This window comes from Salvelinus namaycush, chromosome 26 (genome assembly GCF_016432855.1).
Source record: "Salvelinus namaycush isolate Seneca chromosome 26, SaNama_1.0, whole genome shotgun sequence".
Taxonomy (NCBI): Eukaryota; Metazoa; Chordata; class Actinopteri; order Salmoniformes; family Salmonidae; genus Salvelinus; species Salvelinus namaycush.
Genome location: NC_052332.1, coordinates 39130333 through 39145165, shown reverse-complemented (window position 1 = coordinate 39145165; position 14833 = coordinate 39130333). Strand labels below are relative to the sequence as shown.

General features: G+C 45.2%; 1 protein-coding gene across 1 annotated transcript; it reads right to left on the bottom strand.

The window, feature by feature from the left end:
- Window positions 1–770: 770 nt before the first annotated feature.
- alg5 (ALG5 dolichyl-phosphate beta-glucosyltransferase) lies at window positions 771–14652 on the bottom strand. Its single transcript, XM_038965404.1, has 10 exons — window positions 14332–14652; window positions 13894–14062; window positions 13336–13382; window positions 12445–12513; window positions 12103–12195; window positions 11645–11758; window positions 5516–5575; window positions 4945–5096; window positions 4254–4339; window positions 771–1608 (listed from the first exon to the last, which is right to left on the bottom strand). The coding sequence occupies exons 1-10, from the start codon at window positions 14392–14394 to the stop codon at window positions 1493–1495; spliced, it is 969 nt and encodes a 322-aa protein (XP_038821332.1). The 5' UTR covers window positions 14395–14652; the 3' UTR covers window positions 771–1492.
- Between the last annotated feature and the right edge of the window lie 181 nt (window positions 14653–14833).

The following is a 14833-nucleotide window of genomic DNA, read 5'->3' as shown; positions in this document are numbered from 1 at the left end:
ATTTATATTTCTACTTTGCACATTCTTCCACTGCAAATCTACCATTCCAGTGTTTTACTTGCTATATTGTATTTACTTCATGGCCTTTTTTTGCCTTCACCTCCCTTATCTCACCTCATTTTCTCACATTGTATATAGACTTATTTTTCTACTGTATTATTGACTGTATGTTTGTTTATTCCATGTGTAACTCTTTGTTGTTGTATGTGTCGAACTGCTGTGCTTTATCTTGGCCAGGGTGCATGTGTAAATGAGAACTTGTTCTCAACTGGCCTACCTGGTTAAATAAAGGTGAAAGGTAAATAAATAAAATAGAGTATAGGATGCCAACATGGGACACAATCTGAGAGAAGTGTTCTAAAGCACTCCCGGGGTGAAGTTCTCCTCTAGGTGCAGGTCTAGGATCAGTTTCCTCTCCCCCAATCCTAACCTCAACCGTTAAGACAGGGAAATGCTAAACTGACCCAAGATCAGTGTCTAGAGGAAACTTCACCATTACAAGGTTGGTACCCCTCAGTATTCTCCACTCAATATGGTGGAGATTATTGTAATTACATATTGTAGAGAATTTGAGGGGCAGCCCTGGCCGAGACTCAAAAATGGGCCCAGCAACTGTCAACCCAACACCTTACCCATAATGCCAAGAGATCCTAACCCCTTGACAAGGTGTTGGGTTAAAGGTCGCTACGATATTTATAAGAATTATATTTTGCATTTAATTTCTTCTAAGCCACATTAACAGTTATAATTAACATGAAAAAAGAAACATCTAAACATTAGAGCTGATTTTTATTTAATTTGGTTCAGTCCATCCTTCTACATTACAGACATACCTATACAACCACTTAACCCTCTCTAACACATTGAAAATGACACCTTCCATTTTACCTGACCAAAATGATGATTAAAAACCAAAACATGATCCAATTGATCCCTCAGCGATACAGTCAACCTCCCTCTTTACCCGCCCAAACAGTTTGACAGAAAAGTAAAAAAAATGAGTAACATGGTACACGGATTGATCATGTTGTGCGTGTATCTGAAACCGTGGCAATGGCATGTGCATGTTACCACGGACACCACAAACCTTTTTCAGGTGAAGGAAAGAAACGCGTATTCTGAACCTGGCAATTGGCGGGACCTGTCAATCAATCATTTAAAGATTTCTCAGCCAATGGCAATGTTCGAAAGAGAACATAGCCCTCCCATTGATGCATCTCAATAGTCTAAAAATAGCTTCCTCTCCTCAATCTGCAGAGGACATTAAAGAACTGAACAGGTGAAAACAAAACTCCCAGTAGGCATCCTCTCTAATGCTTTCACCTGTCCTGCTATTTCAGATCAGCTGAAGGAGAGGACACAAGGAGAGCAAGTCACGTCAGACTATTGAGCCGCAGCCCACAACCGAGGTCACGGTTATCCTGTCCAACGAGGAAGTTCATCTGTCCAATCGGAGGGCTGTCTCATTGTGCGAGGGCTGATGTGATTGGCTCTAGTCGGTCTTGCGAGGGCTCTCCAGTCTCCAGGCACCAGTGATGTAACGCAGGCGGATGAACACCAGGTCTCTACCCATCTGTAGCCAGCTCCACACTGGCACCAGCTTAGACCCTATAACAACACATAACAACACATTAAGGGCTGTATCCAGGCTGTGCTCCACACTGGCACCAGCTTAGACCCTATAACAACACATAACAACACATAACAACACATTAAGGGCTGTATCCAGGCTGTACTCCACTTTGCGTCACGCTTAAGAAGAACAGCCCTTAGCTGTGGTATATTGGTCATTATACCCCCCCCTCTTCGAACATTAGAACTTCATTATACCCCACCCCCTCGGGCATTATACCCCACCCCCTCGGGCATTATACCTTCATTATACCCCGCCCCCTCGTGCCTCATACCTTCATTATACCACATTATAACCAGCTTATAACACCTCAAGCCAGCAGGCAGCCTAACGGTTAAGGTGTGTTATAACCTTATAACACATTATAATGTACTATAACAGCAGGTCTCTACCCATCAATATCCAGCTCCAAACTGACCCCAGCTTTTTAACCAGTTACGATACGGAGCACCAATCTACTTACGTATTCTATCGTTTTAAATGACAGGACAGTTAATAGAGACTGGTCAACAGTGAGGGGGAAAAAAGAGCCGAGACTTGAACCCCGGCCTCCAGAACTTTAAAACGCATATCTAATGTAGAAAGACCAGCACACTGCTGTAAGAAAGTCATGTTTCAGGCCTACTAAAGTAAAACGACCCAAACCACCCAGACAGGTTTGATATGTACTGTAGCGTCAAGTTTTAGCCTAAGACTGAATATGACACTACTGATTATCCACCTTAAAACTCACCTCTCTAAGTCCAGTTGTGTGTGTGTGTGTGTGTGTGTGTATTAGAGTTGAATAGCGGTAACCGGGTTACCGAGATTTCCCACCCAAACCCGCTTCCCTTTTCCCAGGATAAATAACTGCGAGAAACCAGTCAATTAGAATAAATGATTTACATGAGCAGCATGCCGTGAAATGGAACTGTTAAATGATATGAAATGTCTAAATCTGGCTTCTCTATGGGCCATGTGGCCTAATCTCTGCTATCTGCATGATCGATCATCAACACTCAGGGTGAGGATAGACAGCGTGTTTCAGTATGAATGCATCATCTCATCATGTTAACTGTTTTTCTTGTGAATGATGGGTTATGCAAAGGCTAAGATTCAAACTTATAGCCTCTGTCTCTTGCGCAATACGCACCTGTGCTCCGCTGGCCTTTCTCCTTCACGCTCCTCAACTAGAACAGCTTGCCGGACATCTCCTAAACCAGAGCAGCTTGCCGGACATCTCCTAAACCAGAGCAGCTTGCCGGACATCTCCTAAACTAGAACAGCTTGCCGGACATCTCCTCAACTAGAACAGCTTGCCGGACATCTCCTCAACTAGAACAGCTTGCCGGACATCTCCTCAACTAGAACAGCTTGCCGGACATCTCCTCAACTAGAACAGCTTGCCGGACATCTCCTAAACTAGAACAGCTTGCCGGACATCTCCTAAACTAGAACAGCTTGCCGGACATCTCCTAAACTAGAACAGCTTGCCGGACATCTCCTAAACTAGAACAGCTTGCCGGACATCTCCTCAACTAGAACAGCTTGCCGGACATCTCCTCAACTAGAACAGCTTGCCGGACATCTCCTCAACTAGAACAGCTTGCCGGACATCTCCTAAACTAGAACAGCTTGCCGGACATCTCCTAAACCAGAACAGCTTGCCGGACATCTCCTAAACCAGAACAGCTTGCCGGACATCTCCTAAACTAGAACAGCTTGCCGGACATCTCCTAAACTAGAACAGCTTGCCGGACATCTCCTAAACTAGAACAGCTTGCCGGACATCTCCTAAACTAGAACAGCTTGCCGGACATCTCCTAAACCAGAACAGCTTGCCGGACATCTCCTCAACCAGAACAGTAAATATCTTTAATGTAGGGATCAGAGTCAGGTAGCATCAGGTTAAAATATTCATGCTGATCAAAGCTCTGATAAAATCCAGACATATTTATCTGCTTGAGAATGACACTCCCGGTTTTGTCGGGAAATACAGGATTAACTGGGAGAAAAGTTATTTCTTCTCGGGATGGAACATTTTTAAAATACCGGGGAAATATTCAACGCTAATGTGTATGTTTAAGTATGAGAGACTCGCCTTCTATCTCAGCCCGGTTGACAGACTCACCTTCTATCTCAGCCCGGTTGACAGACTCACCTTCTATCTCAGCCCGGTTGACAGACTCACCTTCTATCTCAGCCCGGTTGACAGACTCACCTTCTATCTCAGCCCGGTTGACAGACTCACCTTCTATCTCAGCCCGGTTGACAGACTCACCTTCTATCTCAGCCCGGTTGACAGACTCACCTTCTATCTCAGCCCGGTTGACAGACTCACCTTCTATCTCAGCCCGGTTGACAGACTCACCTTCTATCTCAGCCCGGTTGACAGACTCACCTTCTATCTCAGCCCGGTTGACAGACTCACCTTCTATCTCAGCCCGGTTGACAGACTCACCTTCTATCTCAGCCCGGTTGACAGACTCACCTTCTATCTCAGCCCGGTTGACAGACTCACCTTCTATCTCAGCCCGGTTGACAGACTCACCTTCTATCTCAGCCCGGTTGACAGACTCACCTTCTATCTCAGCCCAGTTGACAGACTCACCTTCTATCTCAGCCCAGTTGACAGACTCACCTTCTATCTCAGTCCAATTGACGGCCACCTCGGCTATGGGGATCTTAAAGCACTGAGCGATGTACAGCAGCTCCACGTCAAAGGCCCTGTGAAACAGCACAACACCATATTCAGTACTAGTCCTTGACTAGTAAACTTTTGTTTTCCGTCATGATCAAGTTGTTTAGAGAGACTATACCAGTGCACCGTTCATTCAAATTGTAGTTATTTGAAGTACAGATCGTGAAGAATTGTGCGTTAATGGTCCCGTCCAGAGAGAGAGACCGTACCATTGCTCCATTCAAATTCAAGTTGTGGTTATTGCGTGTTAGTCGTCTCGTAAAATGAGACCGTACCACTGCGCCAGAGAGAAGGTCTTGCACTTTTCCCCATACGTTTTCTTGTTTAAATTAAGCCATCTAATTACTATGTAATAACCATCATTCACAACATGAAAATATAAGGAGATCAAATTTGCTCCTTCAGATAGTTTTTTGAAGGGGTTAGAATAGAACTACAACTTCCCTGCTATTATAGAATTTCTTATAGCAGGTAAACGTTGGTATAAGAAAGAGAGAGACCTTACTATCGCTCCGCGTGCAGGGAGGATAATTATTTTAACAAAGTAGAATACAATATGAGGTAAACACCAATACATTTTGGTATTGGGTGAGCGGTTAAGTTAGCGTTTGGGGGGGGGGGGGGACCTTACCATCGCTCCACGTGTAGGGAGGAGAAGGTCTTGAGGGCGGCCTCGCGGGTGAAGAGCTTGAAGCCACACTGCGTGTCCTTGATGCCTCGCACACAGAAAAACCAAACCAGGAAGTGGAACCCATACATCAGGAACGTACGGAACATAGACCGCTACCATGGAAACACAAACAAAGCAAATCCATCTACAAGACCAAGGTGTCTTTGTTTTTTTTGGGCATCTATGCATTTCATAACAGGGTTACGTAGGTGAGTGAGAGAGTGTGTGAGTGAGAGAGAGATGGCAAAAAGAGAGAAGAGCAAGAGGGATGGCAGAAAGAGAGAGAGAGAGAGAGATGGGAGAAAGAGAGAAGAGTGAGACGGATGGCAGAAAGAGAGAGAGAGAGATGGCAGAAAGAGAGAGTGAGATGGCAGAAAGAGAGAGTGAGATGGCAGAAAGAGAGAGTGAGATGGCAGAAAGAGAGAGTGAGATGGCAGAAAGAGAGAGTGAGATGGCAGAAAGAGAGAGTGCGATGGCAGAAAGAGAGAGTGCGATGGCAGAAAGAGTGAGATGGGAGAAAGAGAGGGAGTACCGAAGCGACTGCCTCCTCCTCCAGGTGTGCTCTGGACCCACAGGATATAGCCATGTTCTCCTGTAACACACAAACATTTCATTATTTAACCGGGATCAATACAGAAAGTCCAATTGAAATCAAATAAAATGTTATTGGTCACATACACATGTTTAGCAGATGTTATTGCAGGTGTAGCGAAATGCTTGTGTTCCTATCTCCAACAGTGCAGTAGTATCTAAACATTCACAACAATACACACAAATCTAAAAGTAAAAGAACGTAATTAAGAAATATATAAATATTAGGATGAGCAATGTCAGAGTAGCAATGACTAAAATACAGTAAATTAGAATACAGTATATACATATGAAATGAGTAAAGCCCTATGTAAACATTATTAATGTGACCAGTGTTCCAGTATTAAAGTGGTCAGTGATTCCATGTCTATCTATATAGGGCAGCAGCCTCTAAGGTTCAGGGTTGAGTAACCGGGTGGAAGACGCCCAATGATGACTATTTAACAGTCTGATGGCCTTGAGATAGAAGCTGTTTTTCAGATTCTTGGTCCCAGCTTTGATGCACCTGTACAGACCTCGCCTTCTGGATGATAACGGGGTGAACAGGCAGTGGCTCGGGTGGTTGTTGTCCTTGATGATCTTTTTGGCCTTCCTGTGACATCGGGTGCTGTAGGTGTCATGGAGGGCAGGTAGTTTGCCCCCGGTGATGCGTTGGGCAGACCGCACCACCCCTAGAGAGCCTTGCGGTTGAGGGCGGAGCAGTTGCTGTACCAGGCGGTGATACAGCCCGACAGGATGCTCTCAATTGTGCATCTGTAAAAGTTTGATAGGGTCTTAGGTGCCAAGCAGAATTTCTTCAGCGTCCTGAGGTTGAAGAGGCACAGATTGTCAGTGATGTGTACGCCAAGAGACTTGAAGCTTTCCACCTTCTCCACTGTGGTCCTGTCGATGTGGATGGGGGCGTGCTCTCTCTGCTGTTTCCTGAAGTCTACGACCAGCTCCTTCATTTTGTTGACGTTGAGGGAGAGGTTATTTTCCTGGCACCACTCCGCCAGTGCCCTCACCTCCTCCCTGTAGGCTGTCTCGTCATTGTTGGTAATCAGGCCTTCTACTGTTGTGTCGTCTGCAAATTTGATGATTGAGTTGGAGGGTGCGTGGCCACGCAGTCATGGGTGAACAGGGAGTACAGGAAAGGGTTGAGCACATACCATTGTTGGGCCCCTGTGTTGAGGATCAGCGAAGAAGAGGTGTTATTTCCTAACTTCACCACCTGGGGGCGGCCCGTCAGGAAGTCCAGGACCCAGTTGCAGAGGGTGGGGTTCAGACCCAGGGCCCCAAGCTTAATGATGAGCCTGGAAGGTACTATGGTGTTGAATGCTGAGCTGTAGTCAATGAACAGAATTCTTACATAGGTGTTCCTCTTGTCCTGGTGGGATAGGGCAGCATGCAGTGCATCTGTGGATCTATTGGGGCGGTATGCAAATTGAAGTGGGTCTAGGGTGTCAGGTAAGGTAGAGGTGATATGATCCTTAACTAGCCTCTCAAAGCACTTCATGATGACAGAAGTGAGTGATAGTCGTTTAGTTCAGTTACCTTTTGCTTTCTTGGAATCAGAAATAATGGTGGACATCTTGAAGCATGTGGGGACAGTAGACTGGGATAGGGAGAGATTGAATATGTCCGTAAACACTCCAGCCACTCCAGGAATCGACTAGGGATGCAGTCTGGACCGGCAGCCTTGCGAGGGTTAACATGCTTAAATGTCTTACTCACGCCGGCCACGGAGAATGAGAGCACACAGTCTTTGGTAGCGGGCCGCATCTGTGGCATTGTGTTACCCTCAAAGTGGGCGAAGAAGGTGTTTAGCTTGTCCGGGAGCAAGACGTCGATGTCCGTGACGTGGCTGGTTTTCCTTTGTAATCTGTGATTGAAGTCAATAGACCAGAGCAAGCTTCAGCGTCAGTTAGCCAGCTTCCGTCTCAGTTAGCCAGCTTCCGTCAGTCAGACATTCAAGCTCAGGCTTCATCCGTACTACGATGGTGGATATCGCTCGCTCCGTCTGCCACTATTTCTAGCAGGGTTGGAACTGAGCATGTCACACATGGCTAGTTGAACGCCAAACTCTTTATTGAGACAACGCCGAAACATCAATCCACGGACGTGTCAGTACCACATTTTCATTTGTGGCAAAAAGTTATCTTGCAAATTCAGCAGGATATTACTTAACGTTAATGCGTCTTCGGTGCGCATATCAAATACACAAGCACCTCCCATCTTCGGTGCGCATATCAAATACACAAGCACCTCCTATCTTCGGTGCGCATATCAAATACACAAGCACCTCCTATCTTCGGTGTGCATATCAAATACACAAGCACCTCCTATCTTCGGTGTGCATATCAAATACACAAGCACCTCCTATCTTCGGTGTGCATATCAAATACACAAGCACCTCCTATCTTCGGTGTGCATATCAAATACACAAGCACCTCCTATCTTCGGTGTGCATATCAAATACACAAGCACCTCCTATCTTCGGTGTGCATATCAAATACACAAGCACCTCCTATCTTCGGTGCGCATATCAAATACACAAGCACCTCCTATCTTCGGTGCGCATATCAAATACACAAGCACCTCCTATCTTCGGTGCGCATATCAAATACACAAGCACCTCCTATCTTCGGTGCGCATATCAAATACACAAGCACCTCCTATCTTCGGTGCGCATATCAAATACACAAGCACCTCCTATCTTCGGTGCGCATATCAAATACACAAGCACCTCCTATCTTCGGTGCGCATATCAAATACACAAGCACCTCCTATCTTCGGTGCGCATATCAAATACACAAGCACCTCCTATCTTCGGTGCGCATATCAAATACACAAGCACCTCCTATCTTCGGTGCGCATATCAAATACACAAGCACCTCCTATCTTCGGTGCGCATATCAAATACACAAGCACCTCCTATCTTCGGTGCGCATATCAAATACACAAGCACCTCCTATCTTCGGTGCGCATATCAAATACACAAGCACCTCCTATCTTCGGTGCGCATATCAAATACACAAGCACCTCCTATCTTCGGTGCGCATATCAAATACACAAGCACCTCCTATCTTCGGTGTGCATATCAAATACACAAGCACCTCCTATCTTCGGTGTGCATATCAAATACACAAGCACCTCCTATCTTCGGTGTGCATATCAAATACACAAGCACCTCCTATCTTCGGTGTGCATATCAAATACACAAGCACCTCCTATCTTCGGTGTGCATATCAAATACACAAGCACCTCCTATCTTCGGTGTGCATATCAAATACACAAGCACCTCCTATCTTCGGTGTGCATATCAAATACACAAGCACCTCCTATCTTCGGTGTGCATATCAAATACACAAGCACCTCCTATCTTCGGTGTGCATATCAAATACACAAGCACCTCCTATCTTCGGTGTGCATATCAAATACACAAGCACCTCCTATCTTCGGTGTGCATATCAAATACACAAGCACCTCCTATCTTCGGTGTGCATATCAAATACACAAGCACCTCCTATCTTCGGTGCGCATATCAAATACACAAGCACCTCCTATCTTCGGTGCGCATATCAAATACACAAGCACCTCCTATCTTCGGTGCGCATATCAAATACACAAGCACCTCCTATCTTCGGTGCGCATATCAAATACACAAGCACCTCCTATCTTCGGTGCGCATATCAAATACACAAGCACCTCCTATCTTCGGTGCGCATATCAAATACACAAGCACCTCCTATCTTCGGTGCGCATATCAAATACACAAGCACCTCCTATCTTCGGTGCGCATATCAAATACACAAGCACCTCCTATCTTCGGTGCGCATATCAAATACACAAGCACCTCCTATCTTCGGTGCGCATATCAAATACACAAGCACCTCCTATCTTCGGTGCGCATATCAAATACACAAGCACCTCCTATCTTCGGTGCGCATATCAAATACACAAGCACCTCCTATCTTCGGTGCGCATATCAAATACACAAGCACCTCCTATCTTCGGTGCGCATATCAAATACACAAGCACCTCCTATCTTCGGTGCGCATATCAAATACACAAGCACCTCCTATCTTCGGTGCGCATATCAAATACACAAGCACCTCCTATCTTCGGTGCGCATATCAAATACATAAGCACCTCCCATCTTCGGTGCGCATATCAAATACACAAGCACCTCCCATCTTCGGTGCGCATATCAAATTCACAAGCACCTCCTATCTTCGGTGCGCATATCAAATACACAAGCACCTCCTATCTTCGGTGCGCATATCAAATACACAAGCACCTCCTATCTTCGGTGCGCATATCAAATACACAAGCACCTCCTATCTTCGGTGTGCATATCAAATACACAAGCACCTCCTATCTTCGGTGTGCATATCAAATACACAAGCACCTCCTATCTTCGGTGTGCATATCAAATACACAAGCACCTCCTATCTTCGGTGTGCATATCAAATACACAAGCACCTCCTATCTTCGGTGTGCATATCAAATACACAAGCACCTCCCATCTTCGGTGTGCATATCAAATACACAAGCACCTCCTATCTTCGGTGTGCATATCAAATACACAAGCACCTCCTATCTTCGGTGTGCATATCAAATACACAAGCACCTCCTATCTTCGGTGTGCATATCAAATACACAAGCACCTCCCATCTTCGGTGTGCATATCAAATACACAAGCACCTCCTATCTTCGGTGTGCATATCAAATACACAAGCACCTCCTATCTTCGGTGTGCATATCAAATACACAAGCACCTCCTATCTTCGGTGCGCATATCAAATACACAAGCACCTCCTATCTTCGGTGCGCATATCAAATACACAAGCACCTCCTATCTTCGGTGCGCATATCAAATACACAAGCACCTCCTATCTTCGGTGCGCATATCAAATACACAAGCACCTCCTATCTTCGGTGCGCATATCAAATACACAAGCACCTCCTATCTTCGGTGTGCATATCAAATACACAAGCACCTCCCATCTGTTGAACAGCTTGTTACGTTGTGACCATAGAGCCAGAGACTCTTTGACTGTTAAACTCACGGGGACACGACATGGCTGCTGTTCCTGACTGGAACTGGAACTGCCATCTATGGATTACATGTCTATGTTTGGTTCCTGGCTGTCAGTTTTCCTTTCGCAAATTTCAAAATACAATCTCGTTGTAAAACGTAGTTCGGAAAGCAAATGCTGTCCTTAGTAAAATGTGATAGTTCTTTTAAAAAAAAAATATTTTACCCCCTTTCTTCTCCCTAATTTCAATCTTGTCTCATCGCTGCAAGTCCCCAACGGGGTCGGGAGACAAAGGTCAAGTCACGCGTCCTCTGAAACATGACCCAGCCAAATCCACGCTTCTTAACGCCACGCTTAACCCGGAAGCCACTCGCATCAATGTGTCGGGAGGAAACCTGCAAGCGCCCTCAACCCACCACACGGAGTCGCTAGAGCGCGGCGAGCCAAGTAAACCCCCCCCCCCGGCCAAACTCTCCTCTAACCCGGACGACGCTGGGCCAATTGTGCGCCGCCCTATGGGACTCCCGATCACAGCCAGTTGTGATACAGCCTGGGATCGAACCCGGGTCTGTAGCGACTCTAGCAGATGGTTGCACCGCTCAGGAGACCATGTGATAGGTATTTTAACATTACAATTTCTTTACACACAAAAAACCATTTTATTAATAAAAGATGTAATCAGTCATCTTTAAGGGGAGAATGACACAATCTTTGTGAGAGGGAGGGTATCTGGTTTCATTGGTCCTCATCTTGTGGCTCAGACACTTCATTCAGGATAAATGGACTTGGACCTGAGTCAGCCTGCACCCGGAGCAGGTTCATTCTGATGGATTCGTTGCCATAGAAACGTCCCTGGCTAAAAGATGAGCCACTTTCACGGTACCGGTTATCCTGAGTTGAACTCAGAGTTGACCAAAGCTACCTGGCTAACTCGTCAAACCTGGTTGGTAGTACAGGGCTCTGGTCAAAACAGAAACATGGTTATGTAGCCTAGTCAGGGAAATTACATTTATATTCTAGACAACAAAAGCTAAAATCATAACACCCACTGGTTTGATGTTTACGTCATGAAGGCCGGCCTCCACCTTCTCCACGTCTGCAAACTTAGTGGCTCCGTCCGCGTCAGCCATCAATATCAGCTTCCCTCTGGAACTCAGAGTACCCTAACACACACACACACACACACACACACACACACACACACACACACACACACACACACACACACACACACACACACACACACACACACACACACACACACACACACACACACACACACATCTAAGTTGAATGTGAGAGTTGTAGTGAATGGCGTTCTGTTATTAAAGGCAGCGTTCTGTCCAGTGAGGCAGTACGGAGTTACAACATTCAAGATAATAACCTGATTTTAAATGTGGCAGTTGCAGTGAGCAGAGATATATAATTAAATATATGTATATTGTGTATCTCTAAATTTACGAGCAGAGCTCTCACCATCCTGTGTGTGTGTGTGTGTGTCTCTCACCATCCTGACGGCCCCTCCTTTCCCTCTGTTTTCCACCAGGGTCAGGACTCGGACTTTGTCTGCGCCATACTTCCTGGTGTACTGCAAGGCAACCTGGGAAGGACAACGCCAATACGTACACTTTACTATTACACCTATACATGTCCTGGTGTCCTGCAAGGCACCCTGGGAAGACAGGGCCAACACGTTAAACTATTACTCTTACAAATACATACGTGCCTCTAACCCTCCAAAAGGGGGTCTGATTCTACCATTTTATACGGAGGAACAATATTTCTGAAAGACACATTGTTGTCAACAACAACAGTGTTTATAACAGATAGTCAACACCCCCGGCGGTACCTCTGTTGTTTGGTCACTGCTGCCGTCGTCCACCACAATGACCTCATAGGTAAACAACGGCTGCTGTTTCTGTAGGGAGAGAGAGAGAGAGAGAGGGAGAGACAGAGAGAGGGAGAGACAGACAGAGACAGGAGAGAGAGAGAACAGAGAGAGAGAGGGAGATACAGAGAGAGACAGGAGAGATTGCAAGAGACAGGACAGAGAGAGAGAGGGAGATACAGAGAGAGACAGGAGAGATTGCAAGAGACAGGACAGAGAGAGAGAGAGGGGAGAGGAGAGGACGAGAAAACAATATTTTGTTGTTCTTTTTCTAGTATATTCTTTGTTTTGATCGTATCATTATTTATTATTTTAGTCACATTAAATATAATCTGGCGCTGGATTATTTTAGTCGGTTGAACTTAAAGTATTTCAGAGAGTGTTTGCAGTCTGCAATTTGATAAAGGAAAACGTTGAAACTTTAACTAAAAAGAGGGGATGGGTCAACGACCAACACATGAATTGTAAATCATTACTGCCATCTGGTGGCTACTTTGAACAATGACAGCATAATGATTTTCACCGCTGGTTGTTGACGTCACAATGTGAACAGTTTAGAGCTGTAACTCATGGTTCATTTACCAACTACAAAGGCTGTGTTTACACAGGCAGACAAATTCTGATATTTTTTTCCACTAATTGGTCTTTTCACCAATCACATCAGATCTTTTTTAGAGCTGATCTGATTGGTCAAAAGACCAATTAGTTAAAAAAATAAAAATAGATCAGAACTGGGCTTCCTGTGTAAACGCAGCCTAAATTAGGTGTGGAACAAAATCCTGCACACACTGTCCCTCCATAATCATATTTTGCTTCTTACTTTCATTCCTAACAGTGGGAGTGGCCACTCACCTGTCTGTTCTCCAGGTATCCCATAGCTTCCTCCATCATCACAGGCACTGCAACGGCAAAATACATATACCAGGTCACACATATGTAGTGTATGGCTGCGTTTACACAGGCAGCCCAATTCTGATGTTTTGCTCAATTGAAAGAGCTGATCTGAATGGTCAAAATACTAATTATTAGTGGCAAATTATCAGTATTGGGCTGCCTGTGTTGAACGCAGTCTATCCCATAGTATAAATAGAGCAAAAAAGCCTCGAAGCCAAGACTGACACTAGTCACTAGCTGCAAGGGAATGCAAGCTGTTATTGCAAGCTATTGCAATCTGTTGTTACAATCTGTTATTACAAGGCTAGCGCTGAATATGATACTACTGTCTCATCCACCTTTAACTCCTAAGAGGAAACATGTTCAGGGGAAATGTGTGTGTGCCTCTCTGTCTGCCCACCCACTTCTAGCTCCTCGTTGTGAGCAGGCACTACCAGAGAGATTTCTGTCTATCTGTCTGCCAATCCACCCGTCTATCTATCTATCTGCCCGTCCGTCCGTCCGTCTGTGACTCACTTCGTAGCTCCTCATTGTAGGCAGGCACTATTACAGACAGCTCCAGGGAGCTGGGGTCATGAAGGCTGGGGAAGGGCTCCTTCTTTCCAGTCGCGGTCAGGAACAACTTCTCCTTCTCATGACGCTTCAGGTCCACCATCCCGGCAGTCAGATGGGCTATCAGCAGCACCTGTCAAATAGAATCACAACAGAGTTAAGAATCAGCTTCTAGATTGTTCTGTTTGTTTTGGTTTCGTTGATTCTATATTCTTGTCAATATGTAAACAAAGACATTAAGGCATATTACATAGCATTCAAAGCTATGATTGATTGATTGGATGCACACAGAAGGGCCCTCTCCCTCATTCTGACAGTTCAGTAATCTGTCAGAATGAACGACAAGACTTTGACATACACCATTACCTGCTAGACAAATACTGTAGTAAGTGTAACACTTACCACGATCAAAGCAGCCACTGCCAATACAACCAGACAGTGAATTATTTCACATAGACAATCCATTCTCCCATTCCCTGTAGCATAGACAAACACCTGCAGTAAGGAGAGAGTGGCTAGCTACCGTGGCTAGTTAGCCTGCTAATAAACTTAACTGTACTGTTCCGTGGCGAATATCTCTGACAAACACTCTTCGGAGGAGAGGTAAAGATAGAATATCATAGCCGTAATATTTCCATTATTGTATCGGGCGGATCAGTTTGAATTTAACTTCCAGTCACAGGGAAACACCTACGCGGAAGTAACTCCAGGCAGAAAACCACATCATCAAATGTGACCTAAGCGATTTACATCGAATTAAACTATGACCCCTGCTGGCTTGGAGTGCGAAGTGTGCAACGCTTATTCTTTGCCTTCCAACCTTTTATTTTACAAGATAAATTCAAGGTTTAAATGTGCAAGTTGATCTGGTATCGCGATAACTTTGTGATACAATGAAACACTT